General features: G+C 43.8%; 1 protein-coding gene across 1 annotated transcript in view; it reads right to left on the bottom strand.

The window, feature by feature from the left end:
* Positions 1-23,287, bottom strand: part of ITPR2 (inositol 1,4,5-trisphosphate receptor type 2) — a 143,936-nt gene that overhangs the window by 48,469 nt on the left and 72,180 nt on the right. Inside the window, 19 exon segments of the mRNA XM_087967877.1 lie at positions 339-447; positions 1,731-1,873; positions 2,769-2,959; positions 4,738-4,858; positions 6,232-6,360; positions 6,984-7,109; positions 7,471-7,722; positions 8,315-8,515; positions 9,728-9,850; positions 10,220-10,345; positions 12,012-12,101; positions 12,582-12,755; positions 13,788-13,953; positions 16,176-16,233; positions 16,392-16,524; positions 17,830-18,023; positions 19,914-20,064; positions 21,087-21,231; positions 21,783-22,034. Coding sequence (XP_087824003.1) covers positions 339-447; positions 1,731-1,873; positions 2,769-2,959; positions 4,738-4,858; positions 6,232-6,360; positions 6,984-7,109; positions 7,471-7,722; positions 8,315-8,515; positions 9,728-9,850; positions 10,220-10,345; positions 12,012-12,101; positions 12,582-12,755; positions 13,788-13,953; positions 16,176-16,233; positions 16,392-16,524; positions 17,830-18,023; positions 19,914-20,064; positions 21,087-21,231; positions 21,783-22,034 — 2,884 coding nt within the window.

The following is a 23,287-nucleotide window of genomic DNA, read 5'->3' as shown; positions in this document are numbered from 1 at the left end:
CTATTCTATTCTATTCTATTCTATTCTATTCTATTCTATTCTATTCTATTCTATTCTATTCTATTCTATTCTATTCCATTCCATTCCATTCCATTCCATTCCTTTTTTTCAAGATGGTTCAAATTTCCCCCTAGAATTCATTCACTTTGCCCTGGAAATCTGATGAAAGTATTTATCCTCCATTAGATTTGCACACTTTTTACTTAAAAATCACAGCTGATACAGCACATCAGAAAGGGTATAGGTTGGACTAAGTGACCTTATTATAAGGTCCCTTCCAACTCTATTCTTTTGTATCTGTATCTAACATACTTTTCGGGAATAAGATCTGGGCCTACCTCTTCAACAAAGCTATCTTTCTGGTCGAGCATTTCCCGCAAAGTCTGGAGGATTTTGATGCAAAGTTTTTCTTCCTTCTCCATTAGCCGTTTTGTATGGTTGATCAACCTTAAAATAAAACATCAGGCAAAATGTAACATTATTTCCCTTGCAAAGGAATATAACTGAGAGCAAAGCCAACTCCTTACCAGAACTGATGATGTTACCTAGTTGGGTCATGAAACGTTTGCAAGAAAACAACCAAACTCAGAGAACACTAAGAAGTCCACAGTTCACCCTTGAGCTACAAATATTCTCCTTTATTGGAAATACATTAACTTAGAGAGGGAATAAATTACTGTAACAGCTTCCTCTTCGTTAAAGGGTTTTTTTCAGCCTCCAAGGTAAATCACGTTTTGCTTTTCCATGTTGTGTGAGGTTAATGAAGGAAAAAAAACATGACAAGGAACCTTCCAGAAAGAAAATTAACACTCATAGAAGAAAATATTTGTAGTGCAGCATTATACCATAGGATCAGTGGTGGGGTTCAATTTTTTTTATTACCGGTTCTGTGGGCGTGGCTTGGTAGGCGTGGCAGGGGAAGAATACGACAAAATTTCCAGTGGGATTTGCCAGTTCTCTGAACTACTCAAAATTTCCGCTACCGGTTCTCTAGAACCGGTCAGAACCAGCTGAATACCCACCTGTGCATCGGATCCTTGATGGTCTCTGAGCTTGGTTGTTTTCTTGCAGATATTTCATTACTTGGCTAGATGATGACTTCAGTGCTAGAAGGGAGTGGAGTTCGGGAGGAGGAGGAGGAGGAGAAGGCGAGGAGGAGAAGGCGAAGAGGGGGAGGAATAAGAGGAATGGGGGGAGGAGGACTGTGGGGTCTCTGAGCTTGGTAGTTTTCTTGCAGACATTTCATGACCCAATTAGGGAACCTCATCAGTACCAGGAGGGTTTGCAGGGAGCAGGAGGAGGAGGAGAAGACAATCTTGGTGCTCTCTGAGCTTGGTGGTCTTCTTGCAGACTTTTCATCCCCCAGTTAGGTAACATTTTCTAGCTAGCACTGATCATCATCCTCTTTTAACAACCCCATAATCCCTTGCGGGTGGAATCTGGACAAATGAATGGAGCTAGCAGAGTGTTTTACTGGCCAGATTCCCTCCCTGTCGCCAGCGCTGAGTTTTGTTCAGCAGATATATTCTCAGTGTGGCCAGAGAGAGAAATATCTGCCTCTAGCTAGGATTCAAACTCATACCCTCCTCATGATGCTACCTAACCGGGTCATGAAACGTCAAAGAAAAAAGAGAAAACCACCAAACTCAGAGACCCCCCCAAGGACCCCACAGAAACCGAGCCGTGAAACATGTTCTGGAGTAACTTTGTCGAGTCGCTTCAGCCCTTACTTGGACATGAAGGCTCCACATCTAATCCTAGCCTCACTCCCTTCGGGGAAGAGAAGTTCAGGGCTCCGTAAGACATCCACCAACACCGAAAATTCAGCTTGCATCATAGGATTGAACTGCTCTTCCAAGGAGGCCACCACGTCCTAAAAGAACGACAGTAAAATAAGGATTCTTGGCTGAAGCATCTGGATAGTTTTCTGACAAAAACAGCAGGATGCAAGCTTTGTTTTTGATGTTTTCCCATTTCAAGGCAACTAAGTTGACAAAGGGGAAACAGCAAGCACATACTGACAACTTACAACACCAATGGGTTGTGTGGATTTCATTCAACAACTCAAAAACACGATGATCAGTCATCACCTAGACCAGGGATGTCCAAAGTTTCTTCCCTCCCTTCTTTCTTTCCTTCCTCTCTCCTTCTTACCTTCCCTGTCTCCCTGCCTCCATCCATCTATCCCTTCCTTCCTTTCTTGCCTTCTCTCCCCCTGTCCCTTCCTTCCTTTCCTATCCTCCCTCCCTCCCTTCCTGTCTCTTCCTCTCACTCCCTCTCCCTCTCCCTCCCTCTTTCCCTTCCTTCCTTCCATCCTTCTTTCCTCCCTCCCTTCCTCCCTCTATCCCTTCCTTCCTTTCCTGTCCCTTCCTCTCTTTTTCCCTCCCCTCCTTCCTGTCTCTTCCTGTCATTCCCTCTCACCCTCCCTCTCTCCCTTCCTTCCTTCCTCTGTCCCTTCCTTCCTGCCTTCCCTCCATCACTCCCTCCATCCCTTCCTTCCTTCCTTTCCTGTCCCTTCCTCTCTCCTTTCCTTCCTTTTCCTCCCTCCCTCCCTCCCTTCCTGTCTCTTCCTGTCCCTCCCTCTCCCTCTTCCCCCTTTCCTCCTCTTCTTCCTTCCCAAAACATATACATATAAAATAGGTAAAACATGCTGGCTGGGGAATTCTGAGAGTTGAAGTCCACAGGTCTTAAAGTTGCCCACTTTGGCCATTCCCTGATCTAGACCCTGTTTTACCTGAGTATTTGGGGGACACACTTTTCTAGCATACCTGGAGTTTCTCAATGATGTTCCTGTAATCCCAGGAAGGTCCTCCGAGGGGCTCTTTAAAGCGGGGGCCGCTCCTAGCGGACATCCGCCAGCCCATGGCTGCTCTTTGGATCATGTTGGTGTGGCTCTTCATGAAGAGCGTGTTCACTTGGCTATCCAGGTCCACTGGGATCGCAATGCCACGGTTCTTGGCTTTGGAAAAAGCGCATTAAAATTGTATCAGTATATGTGCAACCACACACAGGCATACAAGAAATACATCAAACCAAGAGATCAAGTTAGTCATGTCGGACATAAAAAGTTACTGAGAATGGAACTTTGACTCTCTCATCCTTTCCTTCCTTCCTTCCTTCCTTCCTTCCTCCCCCTTCCTCCCTCCCTTCCTCCTCTCCCTCCCTTTCCACTTCCTTCCTTCCCTTCCTCCTTCTTTCCTTCCTTCCTTCTTTCCTCCTTCTTTCCTTTCTTCCTTCCTTCTTTCCCTCCCCCTCCTTCCTTCCTCCCTTCCCTCCCTTCCTTCCCACTTCCTTCCTTCCCACCCTCCTTCCTTTTTCCTTCCTTCCTTTCTCCCTTCCTTCCATCCCTTCCTCCTTCTTTTCTTCCTTCCTTCCTTTCCTTCGTTCTTTCTCTCTTCCATCCTTCCCTTCCTCCTTCTTCCCTCCCTCCCTCCCCTCCCTCCCTCCCCTCCCTCCCTTCCTTCCTTCCTTTCCTTCCTCCCTTCTCCTTTCCTTCCCTCCCTTCCTTCCTTCCCCCTTTCCTCTTCCTTCCCACATCATAATGTTATTTTTTTTCCAACCCTCTGACGAGCAAAGTCAATGAGGAAACCAGATTCACTAAACAACTAGCCTGCTACCTTATCAACTGCAGCAATTCACTCAACAACAGTGGCAAGGAAGGTCATAACATGGGGCAAAACTCACTTAGCAAAGTTCTCCCTTAGCCATAAAAATCTGGGACTCAATTAGCGTCATAAGTCGGGGACTACCTTTATGAGGGATGTTACACAGAGCATATCATGGTTTTTTCCCCCCACAGAGATTGTCATCTTTTAGGGGTTTTTTAATGGATGTTGTACAAACTTACCAATGAAACAAACAAACATGTTGAAAAGTTATGACATTTATGTAGTGACTTACCAGGCCCATCTAAATTATATTCAAGTCACCAATGTATCTTTACAATCCCCAAGGCATGTCACAACTTCGGAGCACCCCTAATCTTTGGAAAATGGAAGTTGAGGAACTTGACATGTGTTGTGGTTCGCCAGCAGCCTGTGCAGACGGCAGAGGAATCGGACAGTGGGGAAGAACGGGGACCAGTCCGGGAGTCTGGAGAGGGCTCGGATGAGGGTCCTGCATCCGATGCAGAGATGGGGCCAGGGCCATCTGGGAATGGGGTGCTGCCTCTGGAGCCTCCAGAGTCTGGCAGCAGCGAGGAAGAGGAACAAAGGGAGCCTATTCCCAGTGTGCATATGCACAGAGCTGCCAGAAAGCAAGAGCAGCTAAGACAAAAGGGGCGACTTGGGAGTGAGGCTTGGAGGTGACTGCCCCTCCCATAAGATATAAAGGACAGGCAAAGATAGAGAAACCTTTGCAGGAAGCAAAGTCGTTCACTCTGTTCAGATTCAACCTTGAAGCTCTGTGTGGACTTTGTACTTCAGTTGTTTGTTTTATAGTTCATTTGGCACTTTAGTTGTTGGCAGCAAATGAAAGGAGAGAAAGGTGGGTGCTTATCTCGAGGGACTGTTTGGGACTCATTACGGGCTGGGAATGAACATAATTCCCAGCACTGAAATAAAACAAGATTTATTGTAACTGAGCGTGTGCGTAATTATGGCCTCAGTAACCCCTTGTCAGAACAACATGCCCTAAATTAGAGACAAATTTCCAGAAAGCTAATTTCATGAAAATTATTACCATTCCATGTGATTCCTGAAAGGAAGAATTAAGAAAAGAACCATTAAAATTACCCACCGACTTCGGCCAATGTCTTGATGCAAGATTCCACGGAAGACTTCTGGGCTGGACTTGGCCAAGTACAGTTGTAAATTCTGAAAGCAGATTGTAGCAGCTGGATGAAGACCGGCTGATGTGTCTGAAAGAAGCAACACAACGGACACAAATTCATTCAGGCAAAGTGATGTTCGCCCTTTCAGGAAATGAAACACAAATACACGCGTTATGATCCATTTAACACTCCCTGTAGACAAATTGCAAATATTCTCCTCTTTACAAAGGAGTCTCATGAATACACAGGTAATCCTCGACTTACAACAGTTCATTTACAACAGCACTGAAAATAGTGACTTACAACCAGAGATCTAACTTTAACCCGCTGTGAATTCCTTATCTCCTGCTAATTTCCCTTGGCTGTTAGTAGTTCAGATTCTCATTTTGGGTGTAGGAACCTCCCTGCAGCCTCATAGGAGCAAAAATGGGGCGTGAGCAATATTTTTTACTTCCGGTTCTGTGGGCGTGGCTTGGTGGGCATGGCAGGGGAAGGATACTGCAAAATCCTTATTCCTTCTCCACCGCACTAGCCTGCTTTCCAGCTCCATTCTCCTGTGCAGGGCAGCAAAGAAGACCCAGCCGATCAGCTGGGACTCAATGGGAGGCAGAGAAGAGATGGGGGTGGGGCCAGTCAGAGGTGGGATTTGCCGGTTCTCCGAACTACTCGAAATTTCCACTACTGGTTCTCCAGAACCTGTCAGAACCAGCTGAATACCACCTCTGGGCATGAGGCCGTGCGCCACACACACCCCATACCCCATTTTGGGCCTAGCAAGGCTCCTTGGAGCCACAGGGGAGCCAAAATGGGGTGCGGGGGGATGCATTGCACACACACACACCCCAGTGCGCCCTGTTTTTGGGCCTAGCAAGCCTCCCTGCACTTACCTGGGAGCCAGAACTAGACACATGGGGACTACTAGGTATCGAGCTCTACATTCCCCATTTGTCCCAGAGCACGACACACATATGGGTGCCAAGGGCCAGTCCTGAAGCAGACTGCATGGCAGACAGCTTGCGTGAGTCCAGAGTCAGAGCAGACGGCTGGGAGAGGTGGGGCAGGGTAGGGTGGGGCCAGCTGGTCTTTGGAACTACCGGTTCGCCGAACTGGATGTAAAATTAACATCCGGTTCACCCAAACTGGCCCAATCCCACCCCTGATGAGGGTCCTCCAACCTGTGAGGTGTAGACCACTAGTGGGCTCTGAGGGGGTTTCCAACGGTCTGTGGAAACGGCCTGCGAGCGCACGCACGCACGCACGCATATCCTCACTTCCGCGAGCAGTAGGGACCTCCACTCAAAATGTATTATGGTAAATGTATTCGCTCAGGCCTTTGAGTTATTTCTTTATCTAGGAAAATTATTTTCCTGAGGGAAACTTTATCGAAACATTAAATAAACGTGACTTGGCACACACGCACACACATTGTTTCAAGCGGACTCTTGTCACTGATGTCTTACCTGGAGGCTTGTGCTGTTGTCTGAAAACGGAGAACTGAAAAAGCCACTTATGATACTCATGACTGGTTCGGTGACATATTTTTCGAGAGATAAATCGGCATGTTTTCTGTCTGTACTGGAGTTACAAACCTATCAGTGGGAAAAGACAGACATGTCATAACGCAGACAGACAGACAGACACAAGGGAGCTGCAATTTCTGTCCTTAACTGCCAAAATAGCTCCTGTTGCTTTTCTTCACGGCGTGAAAACTTTTGAAGCAAAGCAAAATTGAACCTGGATAATCTGGTCACTGAAAATCGTGATTTCCTTGATAATAACAATAACAATAAAATAATCTCTTCCCTTTTATGATCCTGTAATGCAGATGGAGCTGAACATTTACTGGCCGGATGCCCTTCTTGAAGCCTACCTGGAGTTCACAGCAGATATTTTCTCTTTGCACCCTGATAGAGAAAAATCTGCCACTATCTAGGATTGAACTCTCAACCTTCCAAGTGGGAGGTGAGCATTTTCACCTCTAGGCCACCGTGCCAATCATCTATCTACCAGCTATCTATCTATTGTCCAATTCTTGCCTTGAAAATTACTTGCACGACTTCATTCTAGTGTTTTCCAACCTCCACAGCTTTAAGATATGTGCTTTGAGGGAAGTTCTCTCTCTATTTAGCTAGAAATTAAAGTAAGTTTCAATATTAAAAAAAATTGTCCAAGATAAACAATTTTTTTCCAATGAAGACATCTAAAGGCTTACCCTTGCCATGTCAACCAGAAAATTCTCAAACAGCTTCCAGATATGGTTACTGGTGTAAATTTCCTTCATTTCCACTTCGGTGTCCACATAGCAGTGATTGACAAAGTTGACATACGCAATCTTGATCTGGAAGTTCAAAGCAATTGTCACTGATGCAAAGGAAAGAAGGAGCAGGCCCACTGGATTTCCCCACCAATAGATACATCACAACCATTCCACAAAGCCTTGTCCAGCTCCGTTCTCCTGTGCAGGGCAACCAAAGAAGACCCAGCCGATTAGCTGAGACTCAATGGGAGGCAGAGGATAGATGGGGTTGGCGGGGCCAGTCAGAGCTGGGATTTATGCTGGTTCTCTGAACTACTCAAAATTTCCGCGACCGGTTCTCCAAAACCGCTCAGAACCGGCTCAATACCACCTCTGCTACTTCAGCAATGTGCAATATTAGAACCCAGCTTATTTTCAGAACAGACAACAACGTTCAACCTACCTCGGGTATGCAGTCGTCATGCGTCACCACTCGCACGATGTCATCCAAGGGAAGGAGAGAGTTACATTTGATCTCCGTGTAGACGTTTTTGCCCTCGGTGCAGGCTGCCAGCAGTTCCACCAGGGTGATGTGATACACCAAAGGCCCGCTCTCATCTACTCGGTCTCGCTCAGAGCACATCATGTGAAGGAGGGTTGGGAAGGAGGCTCTGTCGTTGTAGAACACCAGGACATCTTCCCCACCGTTGATCAGCTGAAATGAGACCTGGCATTATTACTCACCCACAATAACAGTGTCCACTCATAAAATATTTCTATGGTCTTTTTAGAGTTGCCAACAGAAAGGGAGAGGGGGAAAGGGGTCTGAAAGAGCAGTGGGGCAGCTTGCAAACCGAAAGTGCATTCCATAAATAGTTTTTCAAAGATAGTAACTAGGTGACTGAAGTTTCTGCCAGGCAAAATTCTAACTGAAGAGCATGATGGATGACTCTGGGCTATGGATGTGTCCCATTGGAGAATATGAATTACGATACATCCAGGGGGTGGGGGGAAACTAGGGTCAAGAGTGACAATGAATGATGTGCCTCAGAGTCAGCTACACCCAGGCAGTGCCAGCATGTTAACTCCCAATAAATCATTTTGAAGTTTTGGAAATTTGGCTCGAGACTCATGATTTAAATGGGGTTAAGTGCCAGAATCCTGACAAACAGGGGTGGAAGGGACTTGAGAGATCTTCTAGTCCAACCCTCGACACAAGCAGGAAACCCTCTACTATTCCGGACAACCTGTCTCCTTGGAACCCATCCCTGGTGCCCAAAAGGTTGGAGGCTGCTGCCTTAACTTACCTCTGTCATAACCATGTCCTGACATTTCTTGACGTATTTACCATCGGCTTTGACAATGGTGTGCAAAAAACGCAGATATTCAACATGGCGGCCGTGCGTCTCGATGCAGTGGACAAAATGCTGCACTGCCCGCTCGCTAATTTCATTGCACAGATGGTAATTGTTGGTGAATATGTGCCTCAGGGTTTCGGCCTCAAGAAGCTAATTTAAACATGGGGAAGAGGGGGGAAATGTACGATAATATCAGTGGTATTTACACGTGATAGATTACAGATTAACAGACTTGGAAGAGACCTTGGAGGTCATCTAGTCCAACCCCCCAACCAGGCAGGAGACCCTACACCATTTCTGACAGATGGCAGTCCAGTCTCTTCTTGAAAGCTTCCAGGGATGAAGCTCCCACAACTTCTGAAGGCAACTGTTGTTCAATGGGTTGATTATTCTGTCAGAGAAGATGTCTCTTTATTTCCAGGTTGAATCTCTCCTTGTTCAGTTTCCAGTCATTATTCCTTGTCTGGCCCTTCAGGTGCTTTGGAAAATAACTTGACTCCCTTCTCTCTGTGGCAGCCCCTCAAATATTGGACCACTACTATCCTGTCTCCCCCGGTCCTTCTCTTCCCTAGACTAGCCAGGCCCAGTTCCAGCAACCGTCCATCATCTGTTTTAGCCTCCGGTCCCCTAATCATCCTGGTTGCTCTTCTCTGCACTTTTTCGATTGCACTTTTTCTATATATTGACTAATCTAAAGAAAGCTAATCTTATGTGGAATAATGTCTCTCTCTTGTATTTTATTCTTCAAGGCCGGTATTCAGGCTTATTCAAAATTCTCCCTCTTTTGAGTAAGACCAACTTCTGGTCTTAAAAAGGTTGAATTGAAGCTGGTCAGTAGAGAATCTTCGCAGTAATGGGATGTTAAGTAAGCAGACCTGCTATTCTATCCTAATCTTTCACATAAGAAAAGATAGCCTTGAATTCCAATAAAGGAGAATATTTGTAGCTCAGAGTTGAAACAAGGGGTCCTTGGTGCTCTCTGGGCTTGGTGGTTTTCTTGCAGACGTTTCATGACCCAAACCAGGTAACATCATCAGTGCTAGCATTGTGTTACAACTGATGATGTTACTTAGTTTGGTAACGAAACATCCGCAAGAAAACCACCAAGCTCAGAGAGCTCCAACGACCCCACAGTCCTCTTCCTCTTCCTTTTCCTCTTCTTCTTCCTCCTCCTCCTCCTTCCTAGCACTAATGATGTTACCTAGTTTGGTAATGAAACATCTGCAAGAAAACCACCAAGCTCAGAGAGCACGAAGGCCTCCCTCACAGCCTTGAATTTTCAAATACAGGATCATGCAGTCTTCTTTGGATACAAACACCATCCCTTCCAGTGAGAAATTCATCCAGGAATTAAATACTGACCCCAGGGGTTAAGAACAGGTTGAGGTGTTTATGTAGAAGGATCTGATTCTGGGGATTCCCACGACAGAAGTTCTGAAGGAACAGGTGAGCTAAGGTCATAATTTCATTCATCTTTTGATCAGTCTTCAGTCGTAGTCATTATTTCAATTGTGAGATGGTCCAACAAAAGAAGAAAAACAGTTAGAAATAAATATTAGTGGAGGCTGTCCCACACATTACATGTTCAATTTTAGTTCAGGATTGCAAGAGTTTGAAAGGGAAAATAGCCTCCCTTAATCATAATCATTTAATTTAATAATTTAATTATTTGCATTAATGATCATTACCAATTAACTATATACTGTATTCAGGGGTGGGATTCTACCGGTTTGGACCAGTTCGGGCGAACCGGTAGTTCCAGTGATCATTTGCCCCACCCACCCACCCCTGCCCTTTTCCTGTGCTTCATTTCCTGCACTACCAACTGTATTACCAAATACATCCCATCCTTACCTTTTCATAGGGTATTTGAAGGAGATCCAGCACGACACTGTGGGCTCCCATATTTTTAAGCAAGCGCTGCTGCTGATTCCGACATTTCTTGTTTTGAATGCAGAGCCCTCGTAACCGGATCAAAATCTGTGGATGAAAAGCCACAGTTAGTGTGATCACCCAGGGTGGGATACAAAATAAACACGGTCACAAAAAAACAGGTGAAGCCCCTTTTATTTCTTCACTTTACTTCCAAGCTCCAAATATTCTTGACTGGAGACAAAAAACTCCCACACGAGCAGTTACCAGAAGGAGGAAATGACGTTTAAATTATAAAGAGTAAAAGACAACACAAACCAGGCAAGATAAGGGCTGGAGGATGTCCACAGATATCAGAACACACACTGGGAAGGAGGCAAACTCAGAGAGGAACAATAAACTAGAGCTATTTCCATGCTTTGTTTCCAGCACTGGCACGTATGCATGTCCGTCTTCTTATTCAGTTGTCACAGCTGCAGCTAATAAAGAGGATCAAGGCCCTCTCCTGCCCAGTAGACCATGTGTCTCCCTTATCCTCTCCTCCCTGCGTGCCCTAGGATGGAGAGGGAATGGCTCTGGGTCCTCCACTCAGCCGGCCTCTGCCCTTCCCCAGCCTCCTCCACAACCTCTGGAGCCACACTTCCACACTTTGGCTGTTCCTCCTCTCCCTCAGAGTCAGTCTCCACCAGGGGCATGACAGATAGTGGACATCATTTGTTTTTTGTTTCACGAATGAAGACAAATATAGTTCCTGCATCGGATATACCTCTGCACCTCTTTTTCCTTCTGTCCTGGCCACTTTTTACAGAGCCATGATGGAGAACGTTTTAACAAACTGCATCCCTGTTTGGTTTGGTGGCAGCAGAGCCTAAGATAGAAAGTCCCTACAGAGAGTGGTGAGGACAGCGGAGAAGATCATAGGAAGCTCACTTCCTGGTATTCAGGATGCTGCTTATAAGCACTATGTGCTTAGAGGTCAAAGCGTTAGAGGCCCACATACCCACTTTACAGCCTGTTTCTGTTGCTCCCCTTTGGGAGGAGATTTCGAAATATTTCTAGCAGGACTACCAGATTCTGTAATAGCTTTGTTCCCTATGCCATCCATCTGGCAAACTCACAAGATTAGTTTCTCTCACCATATACATGTATACATCCAGACTAAACCGTGTTGTTTCTCTGTGGCATGTAGTATATGTGGGTACATGCATAATCCTACCGTGTTTCTCCTGCGCTGTGGCCCCGGGAGATTTGACTCCCCACGTGGGGTTGGGCTGCCCTCTTGGGCAGGGGAGGCTTTGTTGTAGTAGGGTGTCATTTTTAAAAGAATTGGCTTTACCTTTGAAGGCAAAGGGAAGGCGGCGACAGGAATGCCTGAAGCTGAGTGTCTCCACCGGGCTCCAGTTGCAGGGAGGAGCCCTGGCTGACTGCACCAAACGCCACGGCGTTGCTCTAAACGCCGCGGCAGCATGGGGAGAAGGGAAAGCAACGGTGGCGGAAGGTCTCCCGATATGAAGTGCCCCACCAACGCTGAGGTCAACATCCAAACTGTTGCCACCCGCCCACCCGAGGATGCAAGGGGGGAGAATTAAGTCACCCCTGAAAAGACGGCCTAGCCATTTTTTCGGGGGTCAAAAAAAAATAAGGCCCGGCCTTATTTTGTGAAAAACACGGTATATTTATTTGTATTTATTTATTTTGTTCTGTTATATTATATAGTGCATATTGGAGGTGGTGACCCTTTGAGAGCTGAAATATTACTATAATATCAACATACCTCCATAACTATATTATAGTTGTTACTCTTGTTGGTATCAATCTGAGGTTTCTTACTGCCATCTTGGACTGGACTCAACATGTTTGAATCCTATAATTTCAAGAAAGAGTCGAAAAGTAAAATGTAAAGCAGTTATTGGTTGTTATGGTTGTTAACTAGGTTTGTATTTGCCTGTGAGGTTTGATTTTGTATGTATTTGTGAACCGTTGTTAGCCAGCCGGAATTATGCATTTAAGAAAGTGGCCATACAAATTGTCTAAATAAAAAAATGGAAGACTGAATGAAAGGGGAGGGGAAAAGACTGCAGCAGGAGAGGAAGGGAAGGGAAGGGAAGAGAAGATAAGGGAAGGGAAGGGAAGGGAAGATAGGAAGAAGGAGAGGAGAGGAGAGGAGAGGAGAATATTCTTTATTGGCCAAGTTTAATCAGACACACAAGGAATTTGTCTAGAATGATAGTTACAATAAACTGAATAATAATAATAAAAAAAGTAGCAATGCTTGCAAAACTTTCAATGCCTAGGAAAATAAAAGTAGGAATGATGAAAAGGATTGAAACCAGAAAAGACTCACTTCGATTGGTTCATCACTTCCTTTTGTTTGATTTTCACCCAATACTCCATTTTCATAATTACTGGTTTTTTGGACCCAAAGTTCTGATTTTTCTACGGTCAGTCTTAGTTGGTCAAGGTCACTTTTAATTTGCTTGTAACTGTCCACGTCTTGGTTAGACACCAGCAATTGGACCTGTAAATATTCAGAATTCAACAAAAGCTTATTTGCATCAAATGTGGAGATTTTACACCAAAGCAGCCTCACCCTTCTTGATGGGCTGCTTGGAGTCATTGTCAACTCTGAAGTGAACCTGGCTGAAGCTATCTTTTGCTGCCTCATAGTTGCCACAAACTCTGAGAGGGGGAAGGGAGGGGGAAGTAGATAGAATGGCTCCCAGTCAAAACAAAAAGTTTTCTTGTGGGAACCAAGGTCATCTCAACAGGTGGCAGATGAAGGAGGAGTGACCAAACAGCCTGCCAGCTACTTTCATTGGGCAATGTGACTGGGGACATATGGGGAGGGAATTATTTGCTCTCTTAATTAGGAGAAAAACTGTGGGAACTTTTAGAATTGGTTTTCACTAGCTGGGCCGTTATGATGTAGCCAATAAATATGTTCTTTGAGGAAACTACCTGCCTCGGAGGTAGTTTGATGGATGCATTACTCGGAACCCTAACAATAAGATTTGTTCATTTTCTGTACGTGGTGAGTCAAAACTGCTGTTGTGAGTCTGGTTAGATATTCCTTCTCATTAAAGAAAAGGAGAACATTATCATATGCAGTTATCACAGTAGATAAATAGGATCCACTTCAGTAGGAAGGTAACAGTGTTTCATGCGCATTTGCTGGCCATATGACCATGGAAATGTCTTCAGATGATGCTGGCTCCCTTGGCTAAGAAATGGAGATGAGCACCACACCCTAAGGTTGGCCACGACTGGATGGGGAAAAACCTTTAACTTAAAATCAACATTCTGGTTATAGTATTGTTCGTCATTTAATGACTCCATAATCCCTTGCTGGGTGGAGTCTGGGCAAATGAATGGAGCTAACAGTGTTTACTGGCCGGATGCCCTTCCTGTTGCCAATGCAGAGTTTTGTTCGGCAGATATATTCTCATCGTGCCCGGAGAGAGAAATATCAGCCTCTATTTAGGATCGAACTCACAGCCTCTTGATTGTGAGGCGAGAGCTCCACCTCTGGGATTCCAGTGGCCTTATGTACCTGCTTAAATGCTTGCAGCACTTCTGCTCGCTGACTGAAGTGTTTAAACAAGAGCTGCAGGGCTCCCGAGAGCAGAGGAGGGTAATCGTGCATTATAAGGTGAATCAGAACTCGCAAAAACGTCCTGCCCCCTTCATCGTCCAGTTGTACGGCGTTCTTTTCCTTCCTGAGAAAAGAGAGAGAAAGAGAGAGAAAGAGAGAGAATCTAGTCATAGCAACACATGCAACATTAAGCCTATTTAGAGGGGACATTCTGAAGAGAGGGTTCATTCTGTCAGGTAGTGTTGTGGCCTGTTGACCCCTCCAGCAGCCAAATCAGAGAAGGAGGAGAAGGAGGCGTGGGAGTCAGGGTCAGCTTCAGGGCAACCTGGGAACTCTGAGGGGGAAGAAGGAATGGAGCTGTCAGAGAGAAAGAGAGAGAGAGAGAGACAGAGACAGAGGCGGAGCCTGGGCTGCCCATCAGCCCTCAGGTGGAGAGTCAACATTCCCAGGTTTGGAGGTGGCTGATGAGGAAGAGGAGGAACAGCCGTGTCCAGTGCCAGATGCACAGAAGGCAGAGGAGAGAAGAGCAGTGGAAATCTATGGGCTGGTCTTCAGGACAGAGGAGCCACTGCTGCTAGTGAAGCCCCGCGTGAGAGAAACTTTTTGCCAGGGCTGCCGGGACTCCTAATAAAGGAATCTTTTGAGTTCACATCAGAGGGTTTGTCGTGTTTGAGGAGCTGGGTCAGAACAGGTGGATCACTTTGTGCTCCACTCAAAAGTTGAGGACCTATCACCTGAGGAGATTCTTGGAGTGGGTCCGTGACAATTCTCCACAGCCAACTCACCATGGCTAACTTGCCGTGGCCAAATTGCCGTCATATAACTTGCTAGGGGACAAGAGTTACGCTAATATCAAAGAAATCGTGGAATCGAATCGTTAAAGAAAGGATGCAAAACAAGGGATGGATTGAAATGTGAATGGCAAAAATTAAAGTATTTTTTAAAAAAATTCTTTTGAATAATTAAATAGAATGGTTAAATTGTCCCACGGCAAGTTGGCTACGGTGTGTTGTCCTGCAATAAGTTGGCATTGGCAAGCTGAGTTCACTGTGGCAAATTGTTCCATTTCATCTTGGCGACTTGGTCAAAGCAAGGAATAAGGAAAAACCAGGAAATCCATCTATTTAATATGCTACTCTCCATATTTGCCTAAAACTAAGAAATCAGGCACCAAAACCCTAAATCTTATTGACAAAACCCTCAGCTGACTTTATGTAATTGCAATTTCAAGCTTCCTTTCCGAGTCTGTATCAAATTGGTCAAATTGAGTGGCTGTTTTGGAGACTTCCTTCTCTGGGATTCTTGGAATCTAATTTTAACAGAATAATGAAGTTGGAAGGGACCTTGGAGGTCTTCTAGTCCAACCCCTGCTCAAGCAGGAGACTATATACCAGAGAAGTGGCTCTTCAGTCTTTTCTTAAAAACCTCCAGAGAGGGAGCACCCACAACTTCTGAAGGCAAGTCGTTCCACTAGTTAATGGTCCTGGAATCTTAGCAGCCTGGCCTACTGCCCAAGACCATCCAAGATGCCTTCACAAATGAAGTTCAGGCTCTCAGCAGGAACCTGAACTGAAAACAAATCTTAGTCCACTGCTGTTTTTAATTTGTAGATTTGTAGATAATGTGTAGATCTGAAAAAAGATTCTAGCGATGAATTTATGTGCTCACAAACTGTCCAACTTACTACTCAGGGAACTGTTTTCAGTGGGTGGCCTTGAATATTTTTGGTCAAGCAGAAGCAGTAGGGCTTTCAAGCTTCCTAAAAGCCACCCGAAGTTTGCAAAACAATCTGAAGATTAAAATTTCTGCCACAGAGAAACAGGAGTGTACAGATATGCTATTCAGGGGAAATAGAAAGATTAATGAAAAGTATTAATTAGGCCTATTAGCAGGGGTGGGATTCAGCCGGTTCGGACTGGTTCGGGCGAACCGGATGTTAAATTTACACCTGGTTCACTGAACTGTTAGTTGAACCAGTTGGTTCAACTGGCCCCACCCACCCAACCTCTCCCCTCAGGAGTGTCCACGAGGCTCTGGGAGGGCAAAAAATGGGGCTTCCGGAAGTCTGGAAATGGGCCTGTTTCTGGCTTTCGGAGATCCTCTGGAGCCTGGGGGAAGCCATTTTCACCCTCCCAGAGGCCCAAGGGAAGCCTCCGGACTCTGGGGAAGGTGAAAATTCGCCCTCCCAGAAGTTCTGGTAGGCCACACGTACCATGCCCGTGCCCACCCAGCAACTGGGCAGCGAACCGGTTGCTGGGATTTTTGAATCCCATCCCTGCCTGTTAGAGTGAAGACAGCAGAAAGGAGTGGGCCAAGCGAAACAACAGGCCGAAGATATGGGCTCACCTGCCAGCAAACATGGTTTCTGCTTCTGCAGCAATTTCATCTATATCAGGAACAGCCGCTGCAATAGAAGACGATGCACACTCAACACTACAAAAGCCATCCTCCTCCTTTCCTAGTTTTGTGCCAGAAAGAAGCGATCAGCAGCAACTGGTGCGACACGGAAAAACGACAGCAATGTTGCTTAAACCATCGTATCCTTGGTTTATTCTGCCTTACCTGAGCTGAGAGCTGGTGAGTCGGGGGGAGACATTGTGGAATTGTCAACATTTTCGTTGTTCTCCCCAAATTCCTTCTTGTAAATAGAGAGCATGTAGGATATCCGGTAGTCCAGGCGAACGCTAAGAATAAACTGTATGACATAAATAAACTTTTGAGCCTCTTTTTTCAGCAGGATATAAAGATCATTTGTGTTTGAAGTGTTTGCTTCTATGGCATTAAAACATATTTAACTAGCTTGATGCTTTGCTACAAAACTATGTGGTTGGGCTTACTTTTTGGGGAGGAAAATAAGGGGGGACAATTGGGCTTCTGCCTACCAGCATCTATCAGTATTCATCTGGCTAGCATCCTGTTAGTGTGTGAGAGAGTTGAGGGCTGTTTGGAAACCAAAATAGTATTTGCTCTGTGAGCAAGAAGGAGACAGCAAGGAGCCTGGGCATGGCTTAGCTCAACTGTTCTGTACTAAAGCTGCTTGGTGCTGTGAAACTGAAACTGAAAAACTATTCTATTCTATTCTGTTCTGTTCTGTTTTGTTCCATTTCATATTCTATTCTATTCTATTCTGTTCTGTTCTGTTCTGTTCTGTTCCATTTCATATTCTATACCATATTCTATTCTATATTTCTATTCTATATTTCTGTTCTGTTCTGTTCTGTTCTGTTCTGTTCTATTCTGTTCTGTTCTGTTCCATTTCATATTCTATACCATATTCTATACCATATTCTATTCTATATTTCTATTCTATATTTCTGTTCTATTCTATTCTATTCTATTCTATTCTATTCTATTCTATTCTATTCTATTGCATTCCATATATTCTCTTCTATTCTACTCTACTCTATTCTATTCCATATGCTATTCCTATTCCTATTTCTATTCTATTCTATTCTATTCTATTCTATTCTATTCTATTCTATTCTATTCTATTCTATTCTATTCTATTCTATTCTATTCTATTCTATTTTCTATTCTTCAATCCATTATTCTCTTTTCTTCTCCTCTCCTCTCTTTTCTATATTCTATTCATCATCTATCTCCTATTCTATTCTATTCTCTGAATTGGGACAGAAAACGTTTAACTTTTGCAAAGTGGCTTTTCTGCATACACCCGCAGTCCGAAGCACTGAGTTCTCCAGGCAAAATGAAAAGTATTTATTCAGTGGCACAAGGGTACAGACACAAATGATGCATGCATACCAGCTTATACACCCGGAGACAAATTCCTTGTGTGTCCAATCACCCTTGGCCAATAAAGAATTCTATTCTGTTCTGTTCAGTTCTATTCTATGCTTTGCATGTCATCCTCTGTCCCATCCTAACTCCAGAAAATCTCCCTAACTCACAAGGGAGGAGAAGGAAATGCCTCCGACCGAAAGGCAAAGTAACCTATATTTAGTCCTTTTCTCAGAATGTAAGGAATAGGGCAGATTATTACCTGTAAAATCTCGATAATTTTTAACTTGGTATCCATCACAGTGATATCCTCACTGTCCACCAGGTTAGCTGGCTTGCTTCGGTGGACGCTTGGGGGAATATCAGGCAAAGAGGCAGGAAAGATAGAACCTCTGCTGAGGACCATTTGAGTCATCATCTCGCCCACACCATGAATGGTTCTCATCACATTGTTTCCTGGAAATAAGGAAGATAACAAGGGCAACTCTGGATGAGCAATAGAGAGATTGAGAGTCGTAAGGGTTGACTTAAAAGAAGATCCATGAGAAAGTCAATGTCATGCCCCGGTTGGAGTCTGACTCTGAGGGAGAGATGGAGCAGCTGACAGGGAGTGGGAGTGTGGCTCCGGAGGTTGTGGAGGAAACTGGGGAAGGGCATAGGCCGGCTGGGCATTCAGAGGATAAATTGTTAGATCTGGATCACTGAATAATGGCCATAACCAAGGTATATCCTCCGTGAAGTAAATATATTATCATAATTAATAAATTGTTAGGGGCTGTATAGTTTTTGTTTTTATTTTATACCACTTAATATTTTAGACTTAACATCTTAGTAACAAGTATATCAGCATAATAAAATGCTATGTGGCTTGTTTAGCTAGTTATTAGTATATTATTTGATTCACTCTTCTAAAATTTGCTGGCCATTGACTGAATAAATAGAAATATAATGGCGATGCCAAAGGGTATCCATTCTCACTGAGGCTCGTTCATAAAGCTCATTCACACAGTGTCAAAGTTTTCTTTGGAAGGACCTGCTGTGAAACAAAATCTTATTTTGGACACCACTAAACAAACTGAACACCGAGACTTTAACAACTAATTGCAACTCAATGAAATGAGTTGAAGTCAAAATGATTGTCTTACTAATCCATCCTATAAGAATAATACAAAAAGGACATTAAAGAGAAGCACTCTGCAGTTAAGAAGAAATTAAATTAAGGGGGAATTCAATCTTTTCTATTTAAATATTGCAATTTATGCGACACCAAATGAATTCAGCCGGGAAGAGTTTTAACAGGGAAACAAAACCAGGTAATTTTAGCATTCACCGTTGAAATAGGTTATGAGACAAACTCTAATCTATATCAATCAAGAAAAGTCAAAAGCTTTCCACTTTTACATAAGACGTTTACAAATTTACAAAAGGAAGGCAATTATATTTCAAATTAACGAGGAACAGGTGTTGGAAAAATCTACTATAATGAAATAGAAATTGTAATTATAGTGATTACAGGGTGGTTTTTTTTTCTTCATCACCCCTGTTCCCTCCCAAAAACCCTGGAAATTTTTGCAGAACAAGAATTACCCAAGTGCTAAAAGTGCTATTCAGCAACTGAAAAATAAAGAGTGAAAAACAAGAATTTCAACTGAGCTCTAGCTGATTGCAAAATAGGTTGCTTTTCAAAAGCTTTGGATTTAGTAAAAAAAACAACCACGATCTGCCATCAAAGCTTATGTGACACACAAACAGAAAAATGACAGAGCTTTGATCCCACTGCTTCATCCACCATCTAACTTTTTTTTTCCAAACACCATTATGTAAATATCTCTTATGTGCAAAAGCATGCGTCATATTCAGATTTATAAACAATATATTAAATGTAACTTGTACTTTAACAAGTAGCCAAGACAGCTAAAACATTTCATCTACAAATAATCTTATTTTTTTTAATAGCTTCCTGGAAATAACCATCTTGAATCATTCCTTTTATTCTTGCATTATTTTATTTGCTCTCCCTTGCAAATCCCAAATCCCACAGTCCTCCTCCTCCTCGTCCTCCTCCTCTACCATTTATTCTCCTTTTCTCTACAAATCCTGCATTCTTCTAGGACTGATGATGTTACCCGTCTGCAAGAAAACCACCAAGCTCAGAGAGCATCAAGGACCCCCACAGTCCTCCCCCTCCTCCTCCCCCTTTTCCAAAACCAGTCATACAAACAAGTTGCTAAGTTGTGCCATTGTTTCCTCTCCTCTACGGACGCATTTCTTCATAACTCATACACTTATTTCTTGAACAAGCGTTTTCTGTTGTTCTGATGCTGTTTATTCCCCCCCCCCCCTTACCTCCATCCTGAAATTTGCTTAATCTTTCAAAGTAGGTAGACATGGGCACTTGTACAATATCAAGGATAGCCAATAGCGTTCTGGTCAGCCTGAGAAGTTCACTGAAACTATAAAAACCAAAGTATATGAGATTGCGAGCCAGGTGCACCACCTAAGAAAAATATATAAAAAAAGAACAGAGACAGAAAAATTAAAAAACAAGAACGAGAATCCTGACACTAGGCTTGCAATGAACGGACCGACATAGTTATTGCTCAAGAATTTATCCCCACTTATGACCAAAATGGAGCCCAAAATTTTATTTGGCTAAGCAAGACAGTTGTTAGTGTGTTTCCCCTCACCCGTTTTATGACTTTTTCTTGCCACAGTTAAATGAGTTGTTCAGTTAGTAACATGGTTGTTAAGTGAATCTGATTTCCCTGTGGATTTTTTGAAGGTCGCAAAACGGGATCACACACTGTAACCCTAGATTCTGCAAATGCCATAAATATGAGCCAATTGCCAAAAATTTGATCACACGACCTTGGGTTTAAGATGTTTTCTCCCAACGTCCCAACTATAGCCACCCAGATGCCATAAAGTTGAGTCAGAACCTCAACTATAACAGCATGACAGAGTTGGAAGGGAACTTGAAGGTCTTCTAGTCCAACCCCACTCCTCAGGCAGGAAGCCCTATACTGTTTTTAGACAAATGTCTGTCCAATCTCTTCTTAGAAACCTCCACTGTTGGAGCACCCACAACTTCTGGTGGCAAGTAGTTCCACTGGCTTATCTCCTGCACGTTTTAGAGGGCTCCAGAAGAACTGCTGTGATATTACAGGAATCTTCCTGGCTTGTTTTTTGGACTTTGTAGTCCCTGCCCCAAATATCCAATGTTCTGAGCATTAAAAGAGACAAATCTGTGTTTTGCTTAGGTGGGCTAAATAATGAAGGTTTTTTTTAAAGCCAAGAAATAAAAATGGCTCTTTCTTCCCTACTAGCAACCTCCTCCTTCCATTTTTTTCTCAAATTTTGCCCCAAACTAATATTACATGTCCATTTTTCAAAGGCTGAATTTCAGCAGCGCCAGCTGGGACATTTCACAGCCTGACATGGGGTGGGTGGTGGGTGGGGGGAATCTAGAAAGCTAGGAGTTGCTCCCGCCCCAGATTATTATTGTGACAAAATCGTAACCTCAAATGTCAGCTTGTTCTTCTCCTTGTCTCCAAAAGGGAAAGGCTGATTGACAACTTCTTTCAAATAATCTTCGACAAATTCCATCGTGAAGGCGAACTTCCTCTTCATGTCATTTCGGGATGAATCGGTGAAGGAGTCGTACCTGCAAACAGAGTAATTACGGTCTCAGAAGCCTTGGTCAGAACAAAATCTAAGCTCCTGTAGATATCCCCAATGGATAGCAAATCCATTTAATTTCAAATCCTGAGATTACACTTACCCAGTGGTGGGATTCAGCCGGTTCGCAACAGTTCGGGAGAACTGGTTGTTAACTTTCAGAGCAGTTTGGTGAACTGGTTGTTGGAAGAAATAATTAGGGCAGAGAACCGGTTGTTAAATTATTTGAATCCCACCACTGGATTAACCCACCCCTAATTCCAGGTAGCCCTTGTCTTACGACTTCAATGGAGCTCAAAGTTTCTGTCACTAAGTGAGACATTTGTTAACTAGCGCAGGGGCGGGTGGGGCCAACTGATAGCTGGAACTACCAGTTCGACTGAACCATTTCAAACCAGCTGAATCCCACCCCTGGACATGGTTAACTTTTTTTCGACTCCATCATAACTTGGAACAGTCATTTAGCGATCGCTCGTAAGTTGAGAACCCCCCATTATCGTTGAAGGATCCACCTGTCGTTTCCAGAAAGGAACTTACTCATGGATCGTAATCTTGGTAGGAATTTCTGTCCACAGCCTGGCGTACTTCACGGGAACCCCCGTCTCTTGAGGATCTCTGTCGACGTGCATGTGTAGCATTAAGCGACAAAACGATGCTCGCAGTTCATAAGGCAGGCTTTCATCTGACATGCACCGTAAGATTAAATCCACCGACAACTGGGTGGAAATTTGATTTATAGCCAAATACTGGCGGTCCAAACACATCCTTGCAAAGAGATTGAGTTGATACCTTAAGGTAAAAAAACAAAACAAAACATTGTTTTTATTAGGTATAATCAGGGGTGGGGTGCTGGGGGTTCACAAAGGTTCGGGAGGTGGTGTAGCTAAGATCCTGTGCAGTTTGGGAAACCCCCAAATCCCACTCCTGGCTGGGCCCGCCCACCCTGCCCCTCCCCTCCCAGGAGTTCCCACGTGGCCACGTCCATCCAGCCACTGGGCAGAGAATCCTTTGCTAAAACCTGGGTATAATATCAGAAAAATGAGATCAGGAAAGTATGCATTTAGTATTACATGTCTTAACAGCAGCGAACACAATATTGGAAAAATGAAGAAACACCGTGAGACGAAGAGATAATGAAGAAGATGCTAACTAGACTGCGCAGAAGTGGACAGATTGACCTTGAAAATTAAGCAGAAAGAAGACATAGGATGCTATCAAACATGGAATCTATTTTACCAGTGGTTGCAAAAAAAAGGGGCGGAGATGAAGAATATAACCAGAATGGTTAAACAAATTAAACACCCAGACATGGTGTTTATTAAGCACTAAGAAATGTCATGAATAAAAAATCAATTTTAAAAAAAGTAAGAAAATAAAACTGTTATTTGCAACCTTAAAACACCATCGCTAAAGGAACAAGCTCATCTTAGTATGAATAGGGCATGTTGACCAGAATCAATTTCTTCCTTTTTTGTTGTTGTTTATGGAGATTCTCAGTCATCCAGGCCCTGGTTGTTGTTTTCAAGAGGCAACTGGACTTTCTGGTTTTTCTTTGAAGACATTTCGCTTCTCATCCAAGAAGCTTCTTCAGTTCTGAAGCTCAAGAGGCTTCTTGGACGAGAAGCAAAACGTCTTCAAAGAGAAACAAGGAAAGTCCAGTTGCCTCTTGAAAAAAAAAAAAAGGACCTTTGGAACTTCCTTTTGTTGTTGTTCAAACTATCATTTGGGTTATAAAAATCACATCCAGAATATCTGAATATCTGCACGCACAACAAGCCCCCCATAACAAATTCCATAAATGTTTTTAAATTCTTTGGTTTAAGAATTGATAGTGCAACCCAATTAAAGTTTACCGAGAAGTAAAACCCACCATGTTCAACGACGGGAGTTGAATACAAGCCTGTATATAAACTCCAACCTTTTTTTGGTCTGAAATGGTATATAGGGCTTCCTGTCTGAGCAGGGGGTTGGACTAGAAGATCTCCAAGGTCCCTTCTAACTCTGCTATTCTACTCTATTCTATTCTATTCTATTCTATTCCC

This window comes from Notechis scutatus, chromosome 6 (genome assembly GCF_049901735.1).
Source record: "Notechis scutatus isolate UNSWTSFEM ecotype Mainland chromosome 6, rNotScu1.2, whole genome shotgun sequence".
In the NCBI taxonomy this organism is placed as follows: Eukaryota; Metazoa; Chordata; class Lepidosauria; order Squamata; family Elapidae; genus Notechis; species Notechis scutatus.
This window is presented reverse-complemented; position numbering and strand designations above follow the sequence as displayed.